The 25,418-nt window shown below is 41.0% G+C and overlaps 1 protein-coding gene across 5 annotated transcripts in view; it reads left to right on the top strand.

Moving 5' to 3' along the window:
* TDP1 (tyrosyl-DNA phosphodiesterase 1) overlaps positions 1-25,418 on the top strand; it is a 117,176-nt gene that overhangs the window by 35,963 nt on the left and 55,795 nt on the right. For all 5 annotated transcript variants that reach the window (XM_006122341.3, XM_075926727.2, XM_075926728.2 and 2 more), the window contains exons 11-13: positions 2,642-2,690; positions 3,768-3,834; positions 20,837-20,944. In XM_006122341.3, the coding sequence (XP_006122403.3) occupies positions 2,642-2,690; positions 3,768-3,834; positions 20,837-20,944 (224 nt within the window). The remainder of the gene's footprint in view (positions 1-2,641; positions 2,691-3,767; positions 3,835-20,836; positions 20,945-25,418) is intronic.

Raw genomic sequence — 25,418 nt, 5'->3', positions numbered from 1 at the left:
TAATGAGCAATGACAGTCCAGGAATTTGACTACTAAAACGCATATCAACAGAAGACCATTATATTGACTCGCTGTTGTGGAACATATGCCCAGTGGAGGCCATGTTCAAAGGATCCCACCCTTGAACATGGTGTAAACCCAAACTGTATTGCGGGCTACAAACAAATGGGACGTGTATTGAGTAGCCCTGTGATACACTATAGCTATGTGATGTACAAAATCATACAGCTACACTTAAAAAGTATAATAAGCTGTACAATCTGTTTGTTGCCAGGTTTCAACTTACTGGACAGCGTTTCTTATGTCAGGCTAAGACATTGGCATTCTATCAGCAGATTGAGAATTAAGTTTATCCTCTGTGATTACACTCAATAATAAAGGAGGTGAATTGGCAGAAGAAATGCAGTTATTTTCAATCTGTAATCATTGGAGATGATAACTCTGTAAAAACTAGAACTCTATTTTTTTTGTCTTTTTGTATTTTTCTCACTTTCATAATTATTTCAAAATGTTGTCGTATTTTGTCGGTAACATAGGCAAAACTAGTTCCCAGGGGTTACTTCTTGATTATTATATACATCTGTATATTGTGCCTATTCCATTTTGTCTATTCCAGTAGAAAAACTCATTTTAACATTAAGAGGATGTATTGTAATTATGTCAGTATTCTTAAAGCACCCCCATGGCCATCTGGGTTTTAACAGTCAAAGGGAGGGAGAAATAGAGTTCTAGACTGGTAAAAAGATCCTAGATCATCTTGAAAACTAATAAATGTATAGACTAACAAAACATGTAGATGGTATCATGAGCTTTCATGGGCACAGTCCGCTTCTTCAGAGAAGTGAATGGGCTGTGCCCACAAAAGCTCATGATCACATCTACATATTTTGTTAATCTATAAAGTGCTACAAGACCTTTTGTTGTTTTTTAAGTTTATCCTGTACAGACTAACTCGGCTGCCCCCTGAAGCTTCTGTAATAAATGTGTCCGTCTCTAAGATGCTACAGTATTGCTTATTGTTTTTAAAGGTACAGACTAACATGGCTACCCCTCTGAGGCTATATGCAGGAGAGTTGGCCATCACTAAAATGCATCTTCCGCTGGAGTAGGATGTAGCAGTAATTTTTGAACAGCAACATATTAGGTTTTGGGAAGAGAAGGAAAGAAATAACTTTTTTTTTTTTGAGTGGCAAGGAAAATGAAAAGATTGTGGGCTGAAAACCAGAGGTCAAAGTGTGCCAGTACAGCATACCTTTAAGAGCTGGCTTCCAGTACTGGTCCATACATGGCCAGTGTTAAAGTTTAAAGTTGGTGCCCCGTTTGCCCCTGATCTCCTCCTCTCTTCCCTCCTGCCCCCCTGCCGTTGGCTGTCCTGCTGGTAGCCCTTTGGCCAGAGTGGAAAGTGGGGAGAGGAAGAATGTAGAAGTGGCTCATTGATTGGTTGGCAGTCCTGGGCCCTTGAAATTGCTACCAGAGGCCGGGCTGCTACCATGGCAGCCAGTGGTTAAAGAAGGTCAAGGGCTGGCATAGGGGCATCTGGCCCCACCCCACATCATCTATCTTGCCAAGGACTCCATTAAGTCCTGACAATTACTTTCACCCCTGCTGAAAATTTATATTGAAAGAGCCACACCCCTGACAGACATAGCGGTGCCAACCTAATGCACTGATGTAGTCGGGGCTATGTTGACAGAGGAAATCTTCTGTTGACCTAGCTACCCTCTCTCAGGAAGGTGGGTTAACTACAGTGATGGGAAAGTCCTCCTGTTGTTGAGATGAGCATTTACACAGGAGCACTGTAGATGTGTTGCTGTAGCATTTTAAGTGTAGACTTACCCTACGGAGGGAAAATGTATTTGGCTTGATGAAGTAACATACCTGGTCCCTCAAAGTGCTCTGCAATCTCTTCCCACATCTTAATTATGTTTTCTATTTTGGAAACTGATAGGATTACAGAAATATCTATTTTTGTTTTAAGTTCAGTCACCAAAGTGTTCTAAATTGGAGTTCCCAAAATGTGAGGTGTAGTGTTATTCCACATCTTAAAATTCCCTCTTTGTGTTTCCTCTAATGGCTGTATCTGTTTCCTCTAATGGCTGTATCTGTATTACTTGTACTCCTCCATCTTAGAAACAAAATAAAATAAGAGCAAGGACAGAGTATTCTAAACTAGAATTAAGAATAAACCTTTCAGTGAGGGGAAAAGCCAACAGTAACCTCAAGAGAATTACTTGGAATATGCTCATTAGAGTCTCCACTCCTTTCAACCTTGAATTTCATGTATATTCACCTAGAAGGAGATGACGGACATTATAAGCATTAAATATTTGTTACTGGATCATGACTAATTTCCTACTTTGTTTAGTTTAATTCCAATGACATTTTGATTGTAGCTTTTTATTATTATTATTATTATTCTAATAAGACTCCTGTATCGTGATAAATTTTGAGTCTTGTTTTTTCTGGAGGAGTGTCCTTTTTACTCTACATTATTTGCTAGGAATTTGACTTCTCAGAATATTCAATGCCTAAAAAGATAGGATTCTGATACCTTTATGTCAAGGTGAGTAAAGTTGTAGTAGAACTGCATTATTTCCGTTATCTTGGTTTGATTTTTGTTTATTATTTTTTTTTTTTTTAGATTTACCCTACTGTGGACAATGTGAGGCAAAGTTTGGAAGGCTATCCTGGTAAATTAATGAATAGAAAAAATATTTCTAAAGTTTTTGTGACAGTGCACTGTCTGCCAATGTGTAAATGTTTCAGCAATTGGTGTTTCTTCAGAGTGAGCCTCAAGCTGCTGGTTGTATTGGGAAGACTGTTAGATTATTGGTCGGCCAACCAGCCAGTCTTATGATTTTGTTTTTGTAACTCTGACACCAGCACTTCAAAGATTTTAATGTATTGGTTTGTAAATTACAAATCTGTTTGTCCAGTTTGCATGTCAGGCCTTGAATACTGCTCCAGGTCACAAATGTGATTTAGTGGTACGTGGGATCTAACAAAAAACGGAAACATTTTGTTGTGCTTGTGTCACAGTCTTCTCTACACTGCATTTTGAAAGCAAGAATAGTAGAAGGCTTGATTGACATTGAACCAGGGCCTAGACTTGGAATGTAATAGAGAATAATACGTTTATCCTAGGAATGGCAATGGTTGCTCATGTGATATTTTAACATTCCATGCTACAGTTGATCAGTTCATTCTTCCCAGGTCCATATTCCTAAAGTCTGTGTGCAAAAATGCATGTCTTAAAGTTTGACACAGACCATGTTTTCAGAAGTGTCATATCTCAATGGCTAGTTCGTGATACCCATTTTCAAAAGTGCTCCCTCAAACAATGATTACTGAGTTGGAGAAGCTTTCTTCATTTTTTTTTATAAATGAATAATGCTCATCCACCTATGGACTTGATTATGGGGTGCACGTTCCTTTGGGCATTATAAGGAAAAATATCCACAGAGGTATCTTAAAAAGAGATTGAACTGTAAATCATAAATCGGAACTTTCTGAATTCATTTTCTGGTGCAAATTTATAACCTAATGTTTGGGAATTTGTGTTTAATTTTTTTCTTTCTGACTAGACAAACCGATTAGCATCAGTTGAGGCTTCTGAATTGTTTTTCAAGGAAACATTTTATGAGATGAAAATGGAGCTAATGTATTCCTGTACCACCTCCACTGAGAATGTATTTTTGTACTGTTTTCAAAACGTTTTTCAAAAAATCAAATACCAATGTTTTATAATTTTTTGTTTTTCTTTTGAGCTGGTGGCTCTCTTCCATACAGTATACAAACTGCACAGAAGCAACTTTGGCTGCACTCTTATTTCCAGTAAGTGAAACTCTTGGTTCTTAGTTTACAGAATTGATTATCAGACAGTATGGTTAAACTTATATTGCTACAGTACACTATAGTGTGTAATGAAAATTTAGGCAAACTACTCAGATGCCTGGTGGGATTTTAATTTCTTTGCTGCCAAAGTTAGGTGTGTTTTGCGTACCACACAGATATTCAATATATGCTCTGTTACAAGAAGTTGCAGACACTATAGAATCTTGTTATGAAATGTCCAGATCAGGCAGTCACCAGAAACTTGCTTTTAAAACTGAAATCTGTACAATAAGACTTTGTCTAAATTTTCCTTTTCAACCTGGAAAGGATGTATGGTTGTACTACATTTTCCCCTAAGCCCCATATTCTGAGGATCTGGGCAGGAGTGTTTTGCTGTAGGCCCTAACTAAGCTGGTCCCAGCAGGGTCAGGAAGACATTTTTTACTGCAGTGCAGCAGCTATGGTACAGGTCCATTGAAGTCATCATGAATGTTACCATTGATCTCACTTGGGCCAGGACTTCAGGTGAAGTCTTTGAGGAATACTCCATTTAAAAGTAAAAAAAGAACAGGAATTTGCACTAGATTCTTTCTACAGCCCAATGGACCTTGGTTTTCTACCAAATAACTTGTCTAATTTCTTTTTTATTTTCTAGATGCTTTATAAGAGACTGATACATTCTTCATGGTTTTAAATGGGAAAAAATGCATTAATGCAACTTTAAAGGGTGGTTAAACTCTTAAAAACGTTAGTCTGAAAATGGTGTTGTGGTATCTCATGATGTGAGTTATAAATTGGTTAATTTACACATGAAAATAATTTATGTTCAGCCAGTCCTGCAAGCTGCATTATGAAAGTTCCCCTGAAACACCCTGGCTTGTCAGCAGTATTAAAATTCTGAAACAGGAATGTATTTAAGTCTGATGCATGAAACAGAATCGAATCCAGCTCACATTCCCATATCACTGCACAACCAAAATATTTAACAGTGGAGAGAGCAATGAGGAAGTAGTGATCACTTTTGCCAGTATAAAATGAGCATATGCTACAAACATGGAGAAAATCTGTGGAGTAAGAAAACTACCATTTTTTGCATAGCCTCCCTTTTTGTGATTTAACTATATAATTCCTTTGACTGCAGAACTTTCAGATTGGATTCATTATTGATTAAACGCTTTACAACAGATTATAATTTATTGAAATGTGTTGTAAGTGAGTGACTGAAAGCAGGAGGCTTTTAGATGTCGTCTTCAGTTGTCCAATTTTTTTAATACAAGTGCTGTGTTCTTTCCAAGAATTTAAAGGGCCACTATTTAAAAATCAAACTTTACCTGCATAGGGAAATTTTGTAACATTTCTCAGACCCGTTAACACTGGTTCAGCTCCTGAAAAGGGAGCAACCTAGAGAACTTTAGTGTAGATAGATGACCAACATTTGAAGTGTCATGTCAGTTAGGCCTTCCTTTGCAAATTGTTCAGCATGTTGTCTGCAATGCATTGGTCTCCTTTTACATGGCAATATAGATGTCATTCTCTTTTCTAGATTCTTGCGTACTTCATTCTGTCTACAGCCAGAAGCACTTAACTTGTTTTTCTTTAGCATTCTGAAACCAAGAAAAATGAAAAAGCATTCTCAGCTGTAGACCAAAATACATACGAATAAATGAGACAGATTGTACCAGCTGCCATTTATACACCAGAAAACGTTTCAGTGCAGCTCCTTTTTTGATCCCTTTTCTAAGAACTTCAAATGAAAGCCCATTCCCAAATTATTTTAAATGCATTAGCATTTTTTAAAGTAATATATACTGGAGGGAAATTTAATACTCAAGTAGTCGGAAATTAAAGTAAATGTTAAGTGCATACTATTAACTCTTTGTTTGTACACACATTAAAAACCACTTGTGACCTTATATGCAACAGTGATTGTGCCTTTGCAATATACAAAAATACTTGTGAGCACTAAAGAATATTCCTTTCTGATTAATGACTGTGTCTCTAGAACAATGGCACTGACCCTCTCCACCAGCTTCTACAACATCTTGCCAGGTTGTGCACTGAAATCAGTCCATGCTGTGACTCCTGTTGGAAATTAGAGGAGTGTAGCATGACAACTGAGTGCAGAAGCAATCCGTGTTTTGTTTTAGCCAGAGCTGGATGGGTTGATTTTTAAATCAAGGTAATTTAAATCTCAATTTAAATACCAAAAAATAATCGATTTAAAACAAGTTTCCTACTGGTGATACTTGACATATTTCTTCAAACAGTGGTTCAAACATAACTAAAACATGTTTACTTTCAGTTCAGTACAACATTTTACAACATCTAAGAGGGTATATTTGTGTAATTTTTTTTAGTTTTTTATTAATTTAGAAAATAGTACACAATACACATTACCTGTGTCACGTTTCAGATGCAGCAGCAGTACATTAGGAAAACTAAAAACTAAATCATAAAAACACAATAGCCCTTACTTAAGTTTCAGTTTAAAAAAGGTTACATAAATGTTTCACATCTTCAGTTACAGCAGTCTTCTGAGTTGCTGGCTGATGGCTGTCAAACTCTTGAATATTGAAATAAAAAAGATTAACTCTAACACAGTGGTTTTCAACCTTTTTTTTTTCCTCAGACCCAGCTGAAGAAAATTATTGATGCCTACCACCCAACAAAATTTGGGTAGAGTGTGGGCTCCAGGGTGGAGCTGAAGATAAGAGCTTTGGGGTATAGGAGAGGCTCCAGTTTTGAGGGGGTCAGGACTGGGGCAGGAGGGGCTTACCTTGAGGGCTCCCACTTAGTGGTACAGAGGTCCCTGCTATACGTCTAAGATGTGTTCAGAAAAAGTAGATATACAGCAAAAGGACATAAAGCAGAGATTTTTTTTTTTCCTACAGCTGATTTAGGTTTGTGCAAATTGGTCTTTTTTGTGTATTGTGTGACAGAGTAGCGGGGAAAAGGAGGACTTAGAACAGTTCCCACAAGCTTCAGTGACACTGGTGTGGAACCAACGTATACCAGGGCAACATAGCAGGGACACCCTGTACAGTGCAGGAGTGCTAAGGCAGGCTTTCTGTCTCTCTTGGCACTGCAGACCACTCTGCTCCCCAAAAGCAACCAGTAGCAAGTTCCCAGCCAATGGGAGTGCAGATCTGGTGCTCACAACAGAGACAGTGTGTAGAGCTCTTCTTCCTCCTCCCCCACCTAGGACCTGGGCCTATATCTAGCTGCTTTTGGGGAACAGTGCAGTCTGCCTTAGTACACCCACTGCTCATCTGATTGCAGTAATGAGACCCAGTGCCTGACATTTCACAATGTAGTATTGGGTTGTGATCTGTAGTTTGAAAACCACTGCCTGACAAGCAAGTCCTCAGAACACTAAGGCCGTGTCCAGACTCAAGCCGCGTTCTTTCGAAATTATTTTGAAAGAATGCAGCTTTTCTTTCGATGGCGGTAAACCTCATTTCACGAGGAAGAACGCCTTCTTTCGAAAGTTCCTCTTTCGAAAGAAGGCGTTCTTCAATGTAAAGAGGCCGTCTTCGAAAGAGAGCATCCAGACTCGCTGGGTGCTCTCTTTCGAAAAAGCGGATTTCTCTTTCGAAAGATCCGCCTGCAGTCTAGACGCGATGCTTTCGAAAGAGCCTCTTTCGAAAGAAGCCTGCAGTCTAGACATAGCCTAAATGTATGGTGTCCTTAAACTTCTACAATGTAGCTCTCCTCTTCCCCATCCCCACTGTCATTTTGGTGCAGATCTGATTCCAAGTTACCAAAAAAGCTATGGCGGACTGCTTACAGTGCACTTAATTTTGGTGTAAGCCCCATGGAAAACAAGTATAGGATAGGATTCCTTTGGGAAAGCTGAATTATGCTAAAGTAAAATAGAAAATAGGCTTATTGCATCATCATTAGGGTCTGTGACCCTGATGTTCCAAAATAGGAGGCATGTATTATATATTATGTAATATAAAATAAGAAAATAACACTGGCAACAGGCAACTCAAGATTTCTCTTACTGCAGCTTTCTGTACTGTGGGGCAGTGCTGGGGATCAGGCTGCAGGGGCAGGATGAAAGGGGCAGTGGTTGCAATGAGGGGCATGGGGCAATGGGAGAGATCAGGCTGCTGGGGGGAGGGGAGAATCATGGGGCTGAGGGGGAGTGATGCTGGAGCAAGAGGGAGGATGTGGGGGGGGGGAGGGATACAATTTTACTTTGTAGAAGCTGCACTTTCCTTTACTCCCCACTTTGCCTCCCTCCCCAGCTAGCTATTTGGCTGCATTCTAACCCTGTCACCTTTTCTGCATTACTTTCCCAGGACCCTTGTGTTCCCAAACTCTCTCTCATAGGCCCATCCCACACCCTCTCCTGCTGGAAACTGTCTTCCATACCCTGCCCTCCTCACCCCCTCCTGTACCCCACTTCCCATCCAGATCCTGCATCTCTGTCCCACTCAATGGCAGCCCTGTCCTGCACATTGAACCTCTCATGTTTGTTCCCACTCCAGAGCCTGAGGGGGTCCACAAAATGAGTTAACTCTGGAATCCCAGAAAAGTAAATCTGGGAAGCCCTGAACCTCTGTCCTCCCTGTCCCTGCCCCTGACTCTGTGGGGGCTGCAGTGTCAGAAGAGTGAGGTGCCTCAGTTGGGGGCCACATCAGTGAAGATTGGAGGTTTTGTGAGGAGTGTTTTTGCTTCTCACTTGTGTGGTCCCCCAACTGATTTTTTTTTCCTGTGGGTCAATGGCCCTTGAACCAAAAAAGGTTCCTCACACCTGCCATAAATAAAGAAAACATTGAAACCTTTTGTGTTGGACATATTTTACTTTATTTATTTAAAGTGAAGATAGATAAACTCACATGAGAGAGTTCATAGAATCATAGAATACTAGGATTGGAAGGGACCTCGAGAGGTCATCGAGCCCAGTCCCCTGCCCCTATGGCAGGACCAAATACTGACTAGACCATACTTGATAGACATTTATCTAACCTACTCTTAAATATCTCCAGAGGTGGGGATTCCGCAACCTCCCTGAGCAATTTATTCTAGTATTTAACTACCCTGACAGTTAAGAAATTTTTCCTAATGTCCAACCTAAACCTCCCTTGCTGCAGTTTAAGCCCATTGCTTCTTGTTCTATCTTCTGAGGCCAAGATGAACAAGTTTTCTCCAAGATGAACATTTTTTTTTTTACATAATTGATTTTTATCCAACCCGTCTCAGAATGTCTAGTAGTCCTCTAACATGTGACTTACTTTGTTCCTGATGAGCTATGGTGGTGTTTGTTCCTAGAAGCTTGCTGTTATGGGGCTTTCGGGTGGGAGAGAAAATGAGCGATGAAGTTAGTGCCTTGGAAGGGTCTCCTTCACTGACAAAAATGAGTGAGACTAAAACCTGGAGACACAATTGAGGAATTGGAAGAAATAAACAGATGTTGAGAGAAGATAAACATTCTAAAGAAAGGGAAAAGGAATAGAGAGAGACAGGGAACTTGTTGATATATTATGCACGCAATGGTTTCTTATACTCCCAGAGAAAGAAAGCTAGTAATACCTTCCTATATTTTGAAAGTGAGACAGTTTTAATAGATAATTTGACACTTCCAACAGCCAAATATGAGTCCAACACCCTGTAATGCCATTCTCTATTTAAATAGATGAACTTTGAAGTACATGCTTATAAGAAGAATGAGATGTGCACAACTTCATGTCATGGATGCACTTTTCTGAGCATGGCAAATCATGCATCAGGCACTAGAGTGTAATTGTAAAAGTAGTACGGTTTGTTCCAAGGCAGCTACTCTTTTGTGATACAGAATACATTTTTTTTCCTCTAGCTATGTTCTCTTTTATCACTGGGCTATATTTTTGTCCAGATTGATAAACCTTTAAGGTCTTCGCTAGAGTACCCTTTATGCCATTTTTACTCTACCCTTAAGATAACACAAGATGTTCTGTTACATCCGGTACTTGAAGTGATCCTGGTGTTCTGTGCTTTATGCTTCATATATATTCTTAGAGTATAAAGTCAGAAGGAAGAATTAGAACATCTAATCCAGGGGTGAGCAACTTATGCTCCATGGACTACATACAGCCCATTGGGGTTCTATATGTTGCTTATGCCATTTCCCTCTGCCCTTCAGCTGATTCACAGCATTGAAGGGCTGGGAGGGAGGTGGAGGAGCAAAGACTGGATGCAAATCAGCCCATTCACAAAGTTCTGGAAATGCTGGGAGGGAGAGAAAGGAGAAGGGACTGTGCGCTCAGGAGAAGAGGCAGAGAAGGGTGGTGCAGTTGAGGGAAGGGCTAAAATGGGGGTGGGACCAGTAGTGGCAGGGAAGGTTGAGCAGCCCCTGGAAAAATGAGAAGTGATGTGCACTTTAAGCGAGGGCATGTGTGAGGCACGTGCTGATTGCACACAAAATCCCTCTGTTTCTTTGGTGCTTTTCCCAGCAATTTAACTTGCTCCTAATGATGGATCTCTTTGTGTTGAAAAGGCATGATAAAGGAGAATCAATGTATTTAATCTTGGGATCATGGTAAGGGGAACAGGCCTGACACCAATCTTGCAGCCCACTGAGATGGAGGGCCACTCATGCAGCCCTCTCACTAGCCTTGGTTGCTTATTGCTGATCTAGTCTGACCTACTGTATATTACAGGCCATAAAATTTCACCCAGTTACTCCTGTATAGAGCCCAATAACTTGGGTTTAGCTAAAGCAAATTTTACAGAAAGCATCCAGTCATTTTAAAAAAATCAAGAGATGGAGAATCCATTACTTCCCAGTAGTTAATCATCTTCACTGTTAAAAATGCAACCCATATTTCTAAATTGAATTTCTCATCCAGCCCCTAGTCCTCATTATGCTTTTCTCTGTTTTATTAAAGAGCCCTTTAATATGTGGTATTTTTTTCCCCATAAAGGTTATGGCTTTTAATCAGATCACCGTATCTTCTTTCTGATAAACCAAAAGGCTGATGCTTTTTAAGTCTTCCCTGTGAGACATTTTCTCTCACCCTTGAATCTTTTTTGTGCCTCTGTTCTGCATCTTCTCCAAATTTTAACTTCCTTTTAAAAATCTGAATAACAGAACTGTATTGCAGTATTAGTCTTTCCAAATACAATATAGCAGTAAGATGACTTACTTGCTATATTATAAGCTTGTTCCTACTGGCTCTCTCCCTGTTCTTACACCCAATGATTGCATTAGCCCTATTTGCGATAACGTTGAACTGAGAACTCACGTTGAGTTGCTTACCCACTATTACAACTAAATCCTTCCCAGCTCTTGTCCAAGATACAATCCTCTCTGGTGTAGGTATGGCCTGCATTTCTTCTTCCTAGATATAGAAAACTTTGCATTTGGTGGTACTAAAACTAATTTTGTTTGAATAAGCTAATTTTATCTCATCATTGAAATCATTCTGTATGAGAAATCTTCTTCCTTATGTATTACTCTGCCAATTTTTGTCATATGTAAATTATAACAGCCTTAATTTTTATTTACTGTAGAATAGTGTCAGGCCTACTATCAGTCTCTGTGAATCCTCAGTGGGCATCTTCATTTGATGATGTTTCTCCATTAACTATTTTCTGTCAGTTAGCCAGTTCTTAACCCATTTAGTGTGTGCACAATTGATACTGGATAGTGCTAGTGCTTTAATCAGAATGTCATGCGGTACCAAGTCAAATGCATTACCAAAATCTAAGTATACTCTATCAACACTGTCAGCTTTATCAACCAATTTTATATTATCATCAGATAATTAAATCATATTAGTTTGAGAAGGTCTGGGGTTTTTTTTATACAACTAGGTGGACTGGCATTTAATTATATTTCTTACATTTAGTGAGCGTTGATCATATTTAGTGAGTGTTGTTCCTTGAGGCCTGTTAAATTCAGGGTAAAGCAGGTTTGCCTTCCTATATTGCAAACTGCGTCATCTTTTAACCCCTCAGTCACCAAATTCTCATACCTCAAGTTATCCACAGAAGTGTCTCAATTGCTTCCCAAGCATCACTTGTTTTCACATCAGTGTTGCTGATAGACTCCTCTGGTCATGCCTGGGCCTGATTACCAACCTCCTGAGATGTTGGTTAATCTTATAAAATCTGTAACTAATCTTTCTTAATTTCTGTGATTTTACAGGGGGCTGATATTAAAGGAAATGGATCATTCCTGGCTCTAATGACATGCATTGGCAGGCATAGATTGCATAGAGGAGCTTGAATGGTGTTGTGCTAGACAAATTTCCCCTCTCCCTGAAGAGAAAAAGCAGGTACCAAAAACCAGAGAGGCTGGAATGGCTATATAAATTGAAGAGATGAAAAATACTGTGTTTTCATATAAAGTCCTTTGAATTCCTGTTTGGGTGGTTGCCCTTCTCATTTTGTTTTCAAAAGCATGAGTTCTGAATGGAACAAAAAAAATTTATCCAGCAAATATGTAAAAGCGCCAAGCTTTTGAAACTGTGCAGGTGGCTATAATGATAGCAAACGAGTTATCACCATATATTGTGAAGGAATTTATAAGTGTTTTCTTCTATTTTTGTAGCAAAGATCTGCATTTTGAAATAACATTACTCATTATAATATTATCTTGCCTGATTAACAACATCGTTAAGATATGCCAATTTCCTGGTGTTTAACAGATGGAGGAATTATCTCATTGGTCCTTATTTGGTACGTCTAGAAGAGCACATACTTGTATCAGTCTCTTGTTCAGACTTCATTTTAGCCTGTGTATTAGTCAGGTAAGCTATAGTTATAGTGGAATCATAAAAGACATAAGATGTAACTTACAAACCAAGTTACTTTTTCTGGATGGGGTGATGGACTATCTGTCAATCGATGGATCTCTTGTTCTGTTACCCCATTGCTGAACAACTAAAGCAGTCCTTGATCAGCAAATCTATCTGCAGATGTCACTTAAACCTCCATCTGTAGGTGCTATGCACTCTTTTTGAATTCTACACTTTTCTTGTAATGTCTGGATGGATTGACTCTTAAAGTGTTTGAGAGCCTGTGCAATAGTTTGCTACCAGATTAGTTTGTCCTGAACTATCTCTTCCAGATCACTGAGATATATATACCACGTGACTTCACACTAGTCTTTAGGCTATCTATATAATGCTTATGCTGACTGACAGAAAACATTTTCCACAAACAGGCTGACCATAGAAGACCATCTTTGGTATCCATGTGTCATCCATCTTCATAACATGACCAATCCTGTGAAACTTTTTGTTCATAAGCATTGCATCCTTGTCCATGATGCCATGCATGTTAAGGACCCCCATGCTTGGAATTTTGTCTCTCAAATTGACTTCAGCGATCTTCCTGAGGCAGACCATATGGAATAGGTAATCTTTTGAAAGGTAGCAGAGATGACTCTAAACCATACAGCAAGATAGTCAGGAAGACTGCCTGAAACTGCTATCTTCATATTAAATTAACACAATGGTAATTCTGTAAGTGTTTATTCAATCTTCTGAAGGCAACACTGTCTTTAGCTAGTGGAGCAGCTACTTAGTCGTCATTGTTTATGCTTGAGGACATTATGCTTCCAAGGTAGTAGAACTTGTCAATAACTTGTCACGGTTAAAAGACAGGGTCAGTAATAGTGAACCTTGCAGTGCTGGGCTCTTTCTGGACAGACTTGAGACACAACCTCTATTTTTCTGGGGTTCGCAGTGAGTCCACATGGCAGAAATAGTAAAATGATCAAACTTATGTGCATCCTCAGTTGAATGTGCCACCAATGCATAGTCATCAGCAAACAAGAGATCAGTTTTAGAGGACAGTTGTAGAGAACAGTTTGGTGTAAGCACGAAGTCTTCAGAGGTTGGAAATGCTGATGTCAGTTCAGACTGAATGGGTCTGTCCAACTGGCAATCCTTGAAAGTAACTAAAAGCATCACTGGAAAGTTGATGCAGAACAGGAGAGGAACAAGGACACGTCCTTGCTTTGTCCCCCTTGATACCTCAAAAGATACTGATGTGTCTGTTTTTAAGGATGTGATCCAGCATACCTTCATGAAAAGACCGAACTGTATTGATGAATTTTTCAGGACTGCTGATTCACCCAAATACCTTCCTAAGTCTGTTTCTATTTACCTTTCAATTGCTTTGGTCAGGTCAATGGAAATCAGGTAGAGATCCTGATGTTGGTCACTACATTTTTCTTAGAGATGCTTCATTTGATATAATTTGACTTGTGCCTTCTGCCTAGCTCAAATGTATGTTGATTTCCTGGAGGCATTCTCTAATCATTTATCCAAGGCAGGTGTGTCTCAGGCATCTTTGTCCTTCTCAGTCCAGTCCTTGAATTTGGAAACCCGGTACTTCAACTGCAGTTTTATAGGTTGTCTTTAATAGTGACTGTCTGCTCTGGTCCTTCATTGTCAATGGTTAAGGAGGCGTCAAGACTGAGATGAAACAATACACATGTCACAGAAAATTCAAGTTTACCTACATCCAACTCTTTTGACACACAGCTGCATGATGATGTTTCAGTAGACAGAACTTCAGAAACAACACTGCATGCCATCTCCTGGCCAGACCAGGAGCCAGTTCCACAATTGCACAAGTCAACTTAATATCTGAGATGTCTCTTTTTGTACTATAATGAAATAGTCAATCATATGCCATTGCTTAAAATGAAGGTGAATTCACATCTTTGTATTTGCCTGTTAGAAGAATGTGTTTGCAATGGCAAGCTCATGCTGCACACAAATTTGAAGGAGGCTGACATTTGAGTTCTCATTCCAATACCATGATGTCCAAGCACCTTATGCCATGTGATGTCTTGACCAAATCTAGCATTAAAATTGCCAAGTACATATAGCCTGAATTCAGTGTCTTTTAATTCCAAGTTCTCCTAGAAAGCCTCTTTTCCATCATCTGCAGCAGGCAGCATGGGAGTATATGCACTAACACATGAAAGGCACTGTCCATGCTTCAGTCTAAGCTTTGCAGTCATGAGGTGAGGTCTGATGGTGTGTGGCTGGAATTCAAGCTGGGAAACTAGTGAAGTCCTGATGGTAAAGCCAACTCCCACTTCTCTTGGGTGCACCTCAGTATAGCTCACACAAATAGTATGAATAGCCTGCTCCAATCTCTGTGAACTGTCTGGAACCAGAGATGCATATTTTGCTTAAGGCTGTGACATGGATGTTATAACATGCAAGTTCTCTACTATAATTGCTGACTTGTGTTCATGGCAATCATTGCTGACAAGAAGGATTCACACGTTCCCATATGCAAAGTATAGTTTCTGTTTAATCATTGATTTTTCTCTTGTGACTGCAAAATGGGGTATCCAGTCTGTCGTGGTTAACCAACAGGAGTCAATTGGAACAAGCTGTAATGAGGGATTATTTTCTCTCCCCCTCTTCTTTTAAGGAAAGCAGCGCTTTCCCTAAATAGGGCTGCTTTTGTCACCCCCACAGGATTAGAGGCTGTTCCTGTTCAGTGGACAGTCACCCCCACAGGCTACATGCAGACTATTTGACTATCCAATAAGCATAAGCTTAGTGGATAGTTTAGTGTCTTAATTAGTCACTGCCCTCCCCCACTCGCTCTGAGGCAGCAAGGAGTGCGGGGGAGCAGCAACCAGTGCTGGGAGGAGCTGACTTAAAAGCTGGTTTTCCCCCCCAGCACAGTCTCCATGGGGGGTAGGGGAGTTAGAGGCATAGCGGAGGATTGGGTGTGAGCCAGGAATCAGTTGATTCCCAGCTTGCACCCAGTCCCAGATGCCGCACCTCTGCTTTTTAAATGTATTAAGACCCCTGGTGGCTCTTAATACATTTAAAAGGCTGAAGCACAGCGGGAGTACTGGGTGCGACTAGTTGATTAGTTGATTAAGCACAATTTAACATCACTAGTCAAGAGAGATATTGTCACATATGAATGGATTTAAGTGAGACTGACTTGTGAGTTCCAGCCCCACTATTTCTTCTTATACCAACTGTCATGCACAGGAATTGTGACGTTCAGCCTGGAGGGAGGGAGTGCAGGTTTGCAATCAGACAGATGTGCTTAAAAAGGCTTAGTGAATTCTTTCTGCCCTAGTTTGAAATTCATGGTTTCCTCTTCCTAGGGTACTATTGGTTCGCAGCACCTTATTTCACATTATTCAACCCTTGGTATCACTCCATAGTGGGCTTTCTCAGTCTGCCACCCTGAAGACATGCCTCAGTGCCATAGTACTCAACAGCGTGAGGATGAGGTAGATTTAAAATAGCCTTTTTAAGAGTAATTTTTCAAAAATTCAAAGTGGAAGTAAGGAGGTGACTTACTGCATTAGCTCAAAATAGAAAGATCATCTTGCTCTCCAAAATGCATGACCGTGTAAAAAATTCTGTGAAGCATTATAAGTATATTACAGCACATCATAATGTTAATTTTTTGAAAAGTATGTGGTGTTCAAAGAGTGCATGATGCTCTGATTATGTGGGCTATTTGGTCTTTTCCATCTTCAATATCTTCAATTTGGGTAGGACAGCAGTCTAGCATTTTTCCCAACGTACAAATCAAGGCTGAAGATGAAATTCTGAAATAAAAGCTGACAAATAAGACAGATTCTGATGTACTATGAAGTCTAAGACAGATGCTGATGTACAATGACATTAACATGAAAAGTAAAGATCTACTAGAATCTATGGTAATTAGAATTTAGTGGCTAAAACAATAAAATTATGAGATGATTCTTATACATAGAATATCAGTAGAGATGGGAAGAAAAGGTGATAGGGTGTTTCTATGTAGCTTACGTGTGTTTAGCACCTATGCAGCATTTTAGGTTGTGGAGAAATACTCTAGAGAAGGATCCAAGGAATGAAAAACAGAAGGGACTGTGGCACTTTGTCTTCCATGATAGGAGAAAACCCAAAATAAAAAAACCTACAAGATGACTAAAGAATACACCTTATGTTCAGGATGCTGTACTATTGAAGGATTTCAACTAGCTAGGTAAATGGTGGGTGGGAAATAACCAGACACACATAATAAAATTGGTTCCTAAATTACATAGAAGGCAGCTTCATAAATTAAAAAGTAGTGACTCCATCCGGAGGAAAAACATACATTATCTACTTAACATTTGGAAATTCAGATAAAAATAAAATCTGGAAACCAGGAGCTACTTGAATTTAGAATAATAGAGAATGAGATCACAAGATATACACTGTGAGGATAGTAGATTTCAAGTACCCAATTTTTGAGAAGTGAAAAAATAAAGACTGCTATGCTTTACAAGTGCCTATAAGTAAATTAGGAGCACAAGTCCAGTTGACTTTCAGCTTAAACTTCTGAGTAGTGATGTTAAATTTAGATTAATCTTCTAATTGAATAATCAATGCAACTTGCATCGACTATTCGATTAGTCAATAAAGGTGCCTCCACCTTTGAAGTGGTGAAAGCTCTGGAGAGCATGGGGCCAGTGGGAGATTCCCCAGCTGGCCTTGGGCTACAGGCGGCATTTCAAAGCAGCAGCACTGCGTGGAGCCCAAGGTCTGGCCCCATGTTCCACACGGCCCTGCTGCTTTGAAGCACCCCATTCTTTCTCACTCTCTTATAGAGGCAGGAAGGGGGCGGGAAGCGACTAGTTGACTAGTGTTTTGACTGGTTCACATCCCTTCTTTTGCGTCCTTTAAGTCTCATCCTTAGTGAGTAAGGAATGCTATTAAAATCTGCTAGCATGGAAACAGGTGGGTGAATCCCAAAAGAAACTTAACAGTTTACAATTCTTCTGAAAAAATATTGTAAGTATTAAGTAGAAGGAATTATTTAGAACAGTGCAATACAGTTGTGCCTAAAAGTAGGGAGATGAAACTGAGCAAACAGACTTTAGCCTTTTTTTCTTTGGGCAATATCTTCCAAGAGGTGTGGTGAAAGTCCAATTCTCAATTCATGTAAGAGTGAACTGGGAAGAACATTTCAGAATATATTGTAAGGAATAACCCTTGAATGGCACTGTGGTGGACTAGCATGAATGTGAAGGAAGGAAGTGTCTCTCTGTGCTAGAGTTGTTTTGAAGGAGCTCTGTGTTGACTGAAATTTTAAAGAACCCCTATTGTGGTGGTGATGGTAGATTTTCCTCTTCCACCCTAATTTGGTAATGTAACTAAAACAGCTAGTTTAGCATACTATGTTGTGCTGCATATAATCGAGACACATGTCCCTTGAAGACAGAGTGACTAGCAGACTGCCAAATGGAACAAGTGTTCCCCTAAAGAAGTGGAGTCATAACATAATTGAGCAATGGGCAAAATTTGCAAAATTTCAAGAGGAAAGGAAACTAAGTACTAGCAAAACTAAGAGGAGGAATGGGTTTCTTGTTTGAAAGTAAACTGCTACTGAGGGTTGAGGGGGTAATGGCACAAACTGTTTGGCTATAATGCCGATTACATAATTTCAGTAAGCAAAATTAATCACACAGTTTCTTCTTCCCGTTGCCATGCATGCCTTAGCCTTTAGTTGACACTTTAACACAATTTAACTTTCAACAAAATAATTACTTCAAGCTGTGCTTTTGTATTATAATACAGGCAGTCCCCGGGTTACGTACAAGATAGGGACTGTAGGTTTGTTCTTAAGTTGAATCTGTATGTAAGTCGGAACTGGCGTCCAGATTCAGCCGCTCCTGAAACTGACCGCCAGTTCTGACTTACATACAGAATCAACTTAAGAACCCCAGGCGTCCCCAAGTCAGCTGCTGCTGAAACTGATCAGCAGCTGATTCCAGGAAGCCCGGGAGAGAGCAACTCTGCCTCGGGCTTCCTGTAGTCAGCGCTGGTCAGTTTCAGCAGAAGCTGACTTGGGGACTCCTGGGGCAGAGCAGCTGGGGTGCTACTGGGTTGCTCCAGTAGCGCCGCTCCTCGGTGCTACTGGACCAACCCAGCAGCACCCCATCTGCTCTGCCCCAGGCGTCCTGATTCAGCCGCTGCTGAAACTGACCAGCAGCGGCTGAATCAGGACCTGGGGCAGAGCAGCTGGGGTGCTGCCGGGTTGGTCCAGTAGTGCCCAGAACGGCGCTGCAGGACCAATCGGAAGCGCCCCAGCTGCTCTGCTCCAGGGTCCAAAACAAAAGCCTGGTCTGCTGGGGGTGGGCACACTAGCTGTGCCCCCCCCCCCCCAGCAGACCAGGGACACGGAGAGCAGAGCCGCAGCGGCAGCGGGGTGCCGTGCCTCTGAGGCTTTGCTCTGGCAAAGCCTCAGAGGCGCGGGACCCCGCCGCGGCTGCCGCTTCAGTCCCGGTGCCTGTGGTCTGCTGGGGACGGTCCCCAGCAGACCACAGGCACCGGGACTGAAGCGGCAGCAGCGGTGGTTCCCCGCGCTTCTGAGGCTTTGCTCTGGCAAGAAAGCCCCGTTTGTAAGTGCGGATCCGACATAAGTCGGATCCGCGTAAGTCGGGGACTGCCTGTAATCTCTCAAAGCTAGACACTTTGAACTTTCCTTATTTAACCTGAAGCACATTGAACAGGTCTGAGGTTGTTAGGGTGGCACAAGATCAGCCTTTAGCCGTGCTCAAGGCTAACTACATTCATGCATACATGTTCAGCGAATTAAGATGTATAACAGGAAGGAGAGAGAGAGAGAGAGATTTTGAAATGCCTTTTCCCCCTTTTTCAACCTTGCTGCCAAAAAATGATTTCCCCAATCTTCTGTATTTAGGTTTTAGAATCTGTTTTGGTAGGATTTTAAAATATGCCAAAAAAATCCACTGTCTGCTTGAAGTCTAGTTAGATTTCAAACATGGAGTTAAGCAGATACTGCATCTGCCCAGAATCTCTTGCCAGTTACTTTGGTTTTTTAAGTTCTCTTATCCAGTTTTTAAAAATGTTTTGTTTCCTTGCTATATAATATTTTTAGGTTGACAGCATCTTTTAAAAACTCTTTCCAATCTCACTTTCCCTGCTACTAAACTCTCCTGTGACATTTTTTGTCATCACTTTCTAAAAAAAGTTGAAAAGAAAAAATTAAGTGGGAAGTTTGATTCTTCTCCTTCCTCTTTCCTGCCTCGGCTGCTCAAAATGGTGCTGCCCTATCAAAGGAAATTCTTAGCCATAACAATTTAACTTTCTGATAGCTCTAGTTATTTATTTTTGGAGGAAACACCACTGTCTGTGTAGGTCTTTTGGGCTGTTACAGGGATTTACAGTAGCTAGATTATTCTGGTGCTTAAATAAAAGGGAATTGGTGTTCACATTAAAATAAAATTAGTTTGTATGATGGGAGAGGCAGAAGAGAAGTGGAAACAGGTGATTACTCCAAAGGCTAAATATAAGCTTGGTGGACAACAGAAAGGATGGTATTTTAGATTATGAAAAGAAACAGAATTCAGAAGATCTGAGTTTAATTCCTGTCTCTATCATAAAAATCTAATGTAACTTTGGGAAAATTACTTAATCTCATTTTGCCTTCATTTCACCACTGATTACAGATGGAGCTAAAGCTGGTCCCACTTAACAGAATTGTGGAGACATACATGACTAAACATTAGTGTGCTTCTTTAGGACCGTCTTGGAATATGCCAAACAAATCAAAAGTACTGTTAATGAACCTCTGGCTGGGTAAATCATTTAATTCCAAAGGATGTGCTATTTTCTTCAATTTAGCTGGAAGTTTGGAATAAGTTCTTAAAGTATTTTGTGGTGAACAACTGGGATAGAGGAATGGAATATTCCTCAAGTCATGCTGGGGCACAACATAAACTTATCTATTTATATAAAAATTGTAATATGTGAATATATCCTGACTTCCATCTGTGTTGTGTGTTGAGCTTCAGGTAATCTCTAGATGCCTAACTGAAAAAGGTTTCAAATTATTTATTTACAGTAAAATTAATTTTAAGTATAGCAATCTAATTTAGAAAATATATCAAACTTGGACTGTTGCAGCCATGTGGTTAGAGTAAGTATGGAATTACATATTTTTTATATGGTACAGTGACTTTTGGAGCTACAAAACTAAAGCTGCTTATTTGAAGTAAATTCCTTTTTTTGTTTTGTAGCAAATGGTCAGCAGAAGCCTCAGGCCGCAGTCATGCTATGCCACACATTAAGACTTACATGAGGCCATCTCCTGACTTCCAGAAGATTGCATGGTTTTTAGTCACAAGGTAAATGAACTATACATTCCTAATTACTACAAACTAAGACTGCAGGCCATATTTCCATGATGGAGGACATGGTCCTGGAAAGCAGTAACTACAGAACAAGATTTGGGGGTTGTGGTAAATAATCAATTGAATATGAGTTCCTAGTGTTACACTGTGGCCAAAAGGCTAATATAGACCTTGAGTGCAAATACACAGGACTCTGCAGTAGGAGTAGAAAAGTTATTTTCATTGGTGTGATCGCTTCTGGAGCACAGATGAAGAAGAATGTTGATAAATTTGGAGAGGGTTTAGAGAAGACCCCTAAAATGATCAAAGGATTAGAACATATCTCATAACCTGTTCCCTCTAAGATTTTTCCATCCATGAGCAGAGTGAGTTCTGTCTTGTGCGCCAACAATAAAGGCACGTGTGCTTATTTGGATGTGTGCCACTGTGGCACCCACCAGTGACATGGCTCTGAGAGACTCTTCAGGTTGTACCCCCCCCACACACACACACACACACACACCTCTCATGGGAGAAGGTGAGACATGCCTGCCCACCCACCCAGGAAGCATTGCTCCCTAGGTCATTTGTGTGCAGGGCAGGGGATGCCCCTTGTGGGGCTGTCTGTGAGCCCCCACCTGGCAGCAGCTTCCTTCTGCTCCAGCACCCAGCATCTGCAGAGATTGCTCCACCCACAGCACCTCACTAACATATGTGGGGTGGGGTTAGGAACCAGGAGGCTCTGAGGGGGAGAAGGAAAGATGAGGGAGGGGGGAAACAGAGATGCCAGAGCAGGCACTGGCCCCCTCACCACATGACCAGAGCAGGCTCTGCGGGCCCCAACCAGCCCCCACTACATGGCCTTGGCACAGGCCCCTAGGCTCTGCATCAGGGTCCCTCCTCCCTTCCCCCCGCCCAATGTGGCTGCAGCAGGCCCCCCCCCCCCCATGTGGCTGTGGAGCTACAACAGGCTCCAGCCACCAGAGGAAGCCCCACCGCAATGCTGCAGTCAGCCCCACCTGCTGGAGTAGCTACCTGTCACACCCCTCACCTTCAAGCAGGAAATGAGTGCTGCTGTGCAACTCTACAAAGGAGGTGGGCTGGCGGAGAATTTTTTGTGCGTGTCTGCGCAGGTGCGCACCAGGTGATCATAACAATGGACTCAAAGAACTCAGTCTGTTTATCTTAACAAAGCCAAGGGGTGACTTGATTTACTATAGGTGCCTACATGGGGAACAAATAATTAATAATGGGTTCTTTCATTTAGCAGAGAAAGATATAATATGATCCAGTGACTGGAAGTGGAAGCTAGACAAATTCACACTGGAAATAAGTTTAAATTAAGAGTCATGATGGATTCTCTAATATTTGAGTTTGTAAATCAAGATTGGATGTTTTTTTCACCAAGATAGGTTCTGGACATTTTATGTAGGAAGTTCTATGGCTTGTATTATACAGGAGGTCAGACTAGATTGTTATAATTATCCTTTTTGGGTGTGGAGTCCTTGTACTTATTGTTAAAAAGCTAATTTCTGCTATACCTAGATTGCATATTTCTTGTCGGCTCAGCTGAACCATATTAATCTTTTTGTTACTTAGAAAAGTAATAATAAAAAAAGTTGTATGTAAGGTTCACCTCGTCTTGATCCATTTAAAGTTCCTCCTGTGTATTTATGGAAAAGCTTGTGTAATCTAAAAAAAATTCCATGGTAATCTAGTGTGTTTGGTAGGGGAACACTCTGCCTTCCCAAAGTGCCAGCCTGGCCCCGCCCACACTCCACCCCCGAACGCCTGCTGTAGGCATTTTGGGGGTGGAGCGTTGCTGCCCCCCAGTACCCCCACACTCCTTGTGATCTGGGATGGCTCGGGCCACTGCCTCCCTTCCTGCTGCTCCTGGGGGAAAGGGAGGCTTGGGCAGCCTGGGGTCACTTCCATTCCAACTGCTCTGTGGAAGCTTGGGCTGTGCAGCTGCCTCTCTTTCCGTCACTCCGAGGTCTGGGGAGTCTGGAGCCCTATGGCCTCCTACCTCCTTGCTGCTCCTGGGGACAGAGAGGCTTGGGCCAGCTCAGGCCACGCAGCCGCCTCCCTCCCTGCTGCTCTTGGGTATGCAGGGGTGTGCACGCTCTTCCCCTCCCTGTAGTGGGGGGAGGGTATTGTTGCTCCTGCTCCTTCTCCCCAGGATGGGGATGTAGGTGGGGTTCGGGGCCTGCTTCCCCAAGCCCCAGCTACACCAGCTGCCCAATGAATAAATCTGTTATCACTGAGTTCAGTAAGAATAACTGCTGCTATTTATGGAAACAGGATCAGGTCCAAAGAGCAGAAATGTATGAATGAACCACCACCATTTAAAAAAAAAAAAAAGTACTTTGTAAGAAGTTGTGGTAAGTCATTAAAATCAGTAAATTGTACCTTATGTGCATAAGAGATATTTTGTTTTCATGCATTTTTGGTGTTTGCATAGTAAGTCAGCTTAGATATTTCAAAGTACAGGAGACTTCCGATAATCCGGCACCTTTTGGACCTAGGTGGTGCCGGATTATCAGATTTGCCGTAGAATCGGGAGGTCCTGGTACAGCTGCACTAACAGCTGGCAGGGACACAATCTCCCTCCCTCTCCCCTCTCCTTTTGTCTTTGCTTCTCCATGCTGTAACCTGATCTTCCTCCCCTTCCCCTCCCCTCTCCCCTTTGCTGAAGCAAAATGCTCTTCTCCATACTGTAACAGGATCCCACTCTTCCCCTCCCCCCCACCCCCCAACCTTATGCTCCCTGGGGTTACAGCCAGCACTTGTGTTGAGCAGCAGACTTTTTAATCAGCTGATCAGGAGTGCTTGGCATTTTGATGCCGGGAGTATTGGGAGTGCCGAACAGTTGGATGCCGGACTATCAGAGTTTTACTGTACAGTGTAAAAAGAGATATATAGGCATGCTAGGAATGTTTGAAACAATCCCTTGAACAATGTGTCAAAGTTAATAGTAGAATAAATTCATTGCTGTAGTGTACATTCATTATATTTAGATTATTTTTATGCTTATTGTAGCGGTGCCAAAGAGCCAACCAACAATAGGCTTCCATTGTGGGAGGCATTGTAAAAACCCACATTATTGGAAATTTAAATGTCAACTTTAACAGCTCATTTTTGTTGTGATGCCATCAGTTAATTGGAAAATTACTTGCCTTAAAGACCCATGGATGCCTCTCATGCGTAAATTTTAATCTTCATAGAAGCACCTCTGCTGCAGTTGTATTTTTCTACCTCTATCCAGATTGGTAAAAATGGCTAGGTGACAAAGATAAATAGGTGGAGGAGTTAGTGTCTCTTTTCACCCTTTTCTGTGACAACCCAGCCTCCCCTCTGTATGACACAGGTGTCTTGGTGTATAACAGCATGGCAGACTCTAAGACTTTAATTAGTGATTCAGGGCTTCTCTGATGTAAATATCATTACTCTTATGGTGTCATAAAGAATTCCCAATCCAGGTTGATGACCCATTGTGGTAGGCACTGTACAAACACATACCAGCATTAAAGAATTTGGAATCTTAAGTTGAGACAACAAGTGAGTACTATAAACGGATGAGGGTGGGGTGAACAAGGCAACAGTGCTATTAAAAACTATGCATTTTAATGATCAGAATGAGAAGCAGCTGTGAGTTTGATATCTGGGTATGATCTATGCATGTTATAGGTCATTGGGTCTCTGAGACTTAGATCCATAGACTGACCAGTATCCAACATATTGTCAGTAAAAAATGTAAAAAGAAAAAGATTTATTTAACTCAAGAGAGGCAGAATTTTGTGCTGAATTTCTTGTCTGAATAGAAGTCCATTATTTCTGTACATGGTTTTGAAAATATTCAGTGCTACAATCTATGCACTGGGCACCAGGGACATTCTAAAGTCAGAATTTGCCTCTTCTTTTTTTGTTGGTGGTTAGCGCTGACAATCTGTTTTTTTCCCTTTGGTAAATAGTTAACCTGATGAATTGTATGAAAGTCTTCCACTATTATACCAGCTTTTCTGTTTCCAGTTTGTTTGTTACTTTCCCTTCTTGAAGAGATGATGCTTAAAATTACAAAGAAATTATTTCTGTTAAAAGCAAAATAGGCTGCCTGCTGATCAGAACAAAATTCTTACCTCATCTACAAAAGTAAATGGTAGTGTATAAACATTAAGGTTGCCAGATGTTTTAAACAAAAATACCGAAAATTCTCCCCCTCCCCCGCCCACACACACACACAAGCCATCAGGGAAAAAATTCTGTTGAGGGAAAAAATAAAGGGGAAAACCAAAGTTGATGAGCAAAAAAAGGACCCCGAGAGTTAAGCAAAAAAAATTTAAAAATTAAAAAAAAAAGCATGGCCCCTTTAAGAAATGCCTTTGAGGCTTTTTGGACCTAACAGGCCATCTTGTCTTCCTGCTCTGGGCCAAACAGCTTCCCTGCGGAACCAGGTAAGTGCCTAGGATTTTCGCTTCCTAGTGGGGGGGAA

Source organism: Pelodiscus sinensis, chromosome 5 (assembly GCF_052426305.1).
Source record: "Pelodiscus sinensis isolate ZL-2025 chromosome 5, ASM5242630v1, whole genome shotgun sequence".
Taxonomy (NCBI): Eukaryota; Metazoa; Chordata; order Testudines; family Trionychidae; genus Pelodiscus; species Pelodiscus sinensis.
This window is presented reverse-complemented; position numbering and strand designations above follow the sequence as displayed.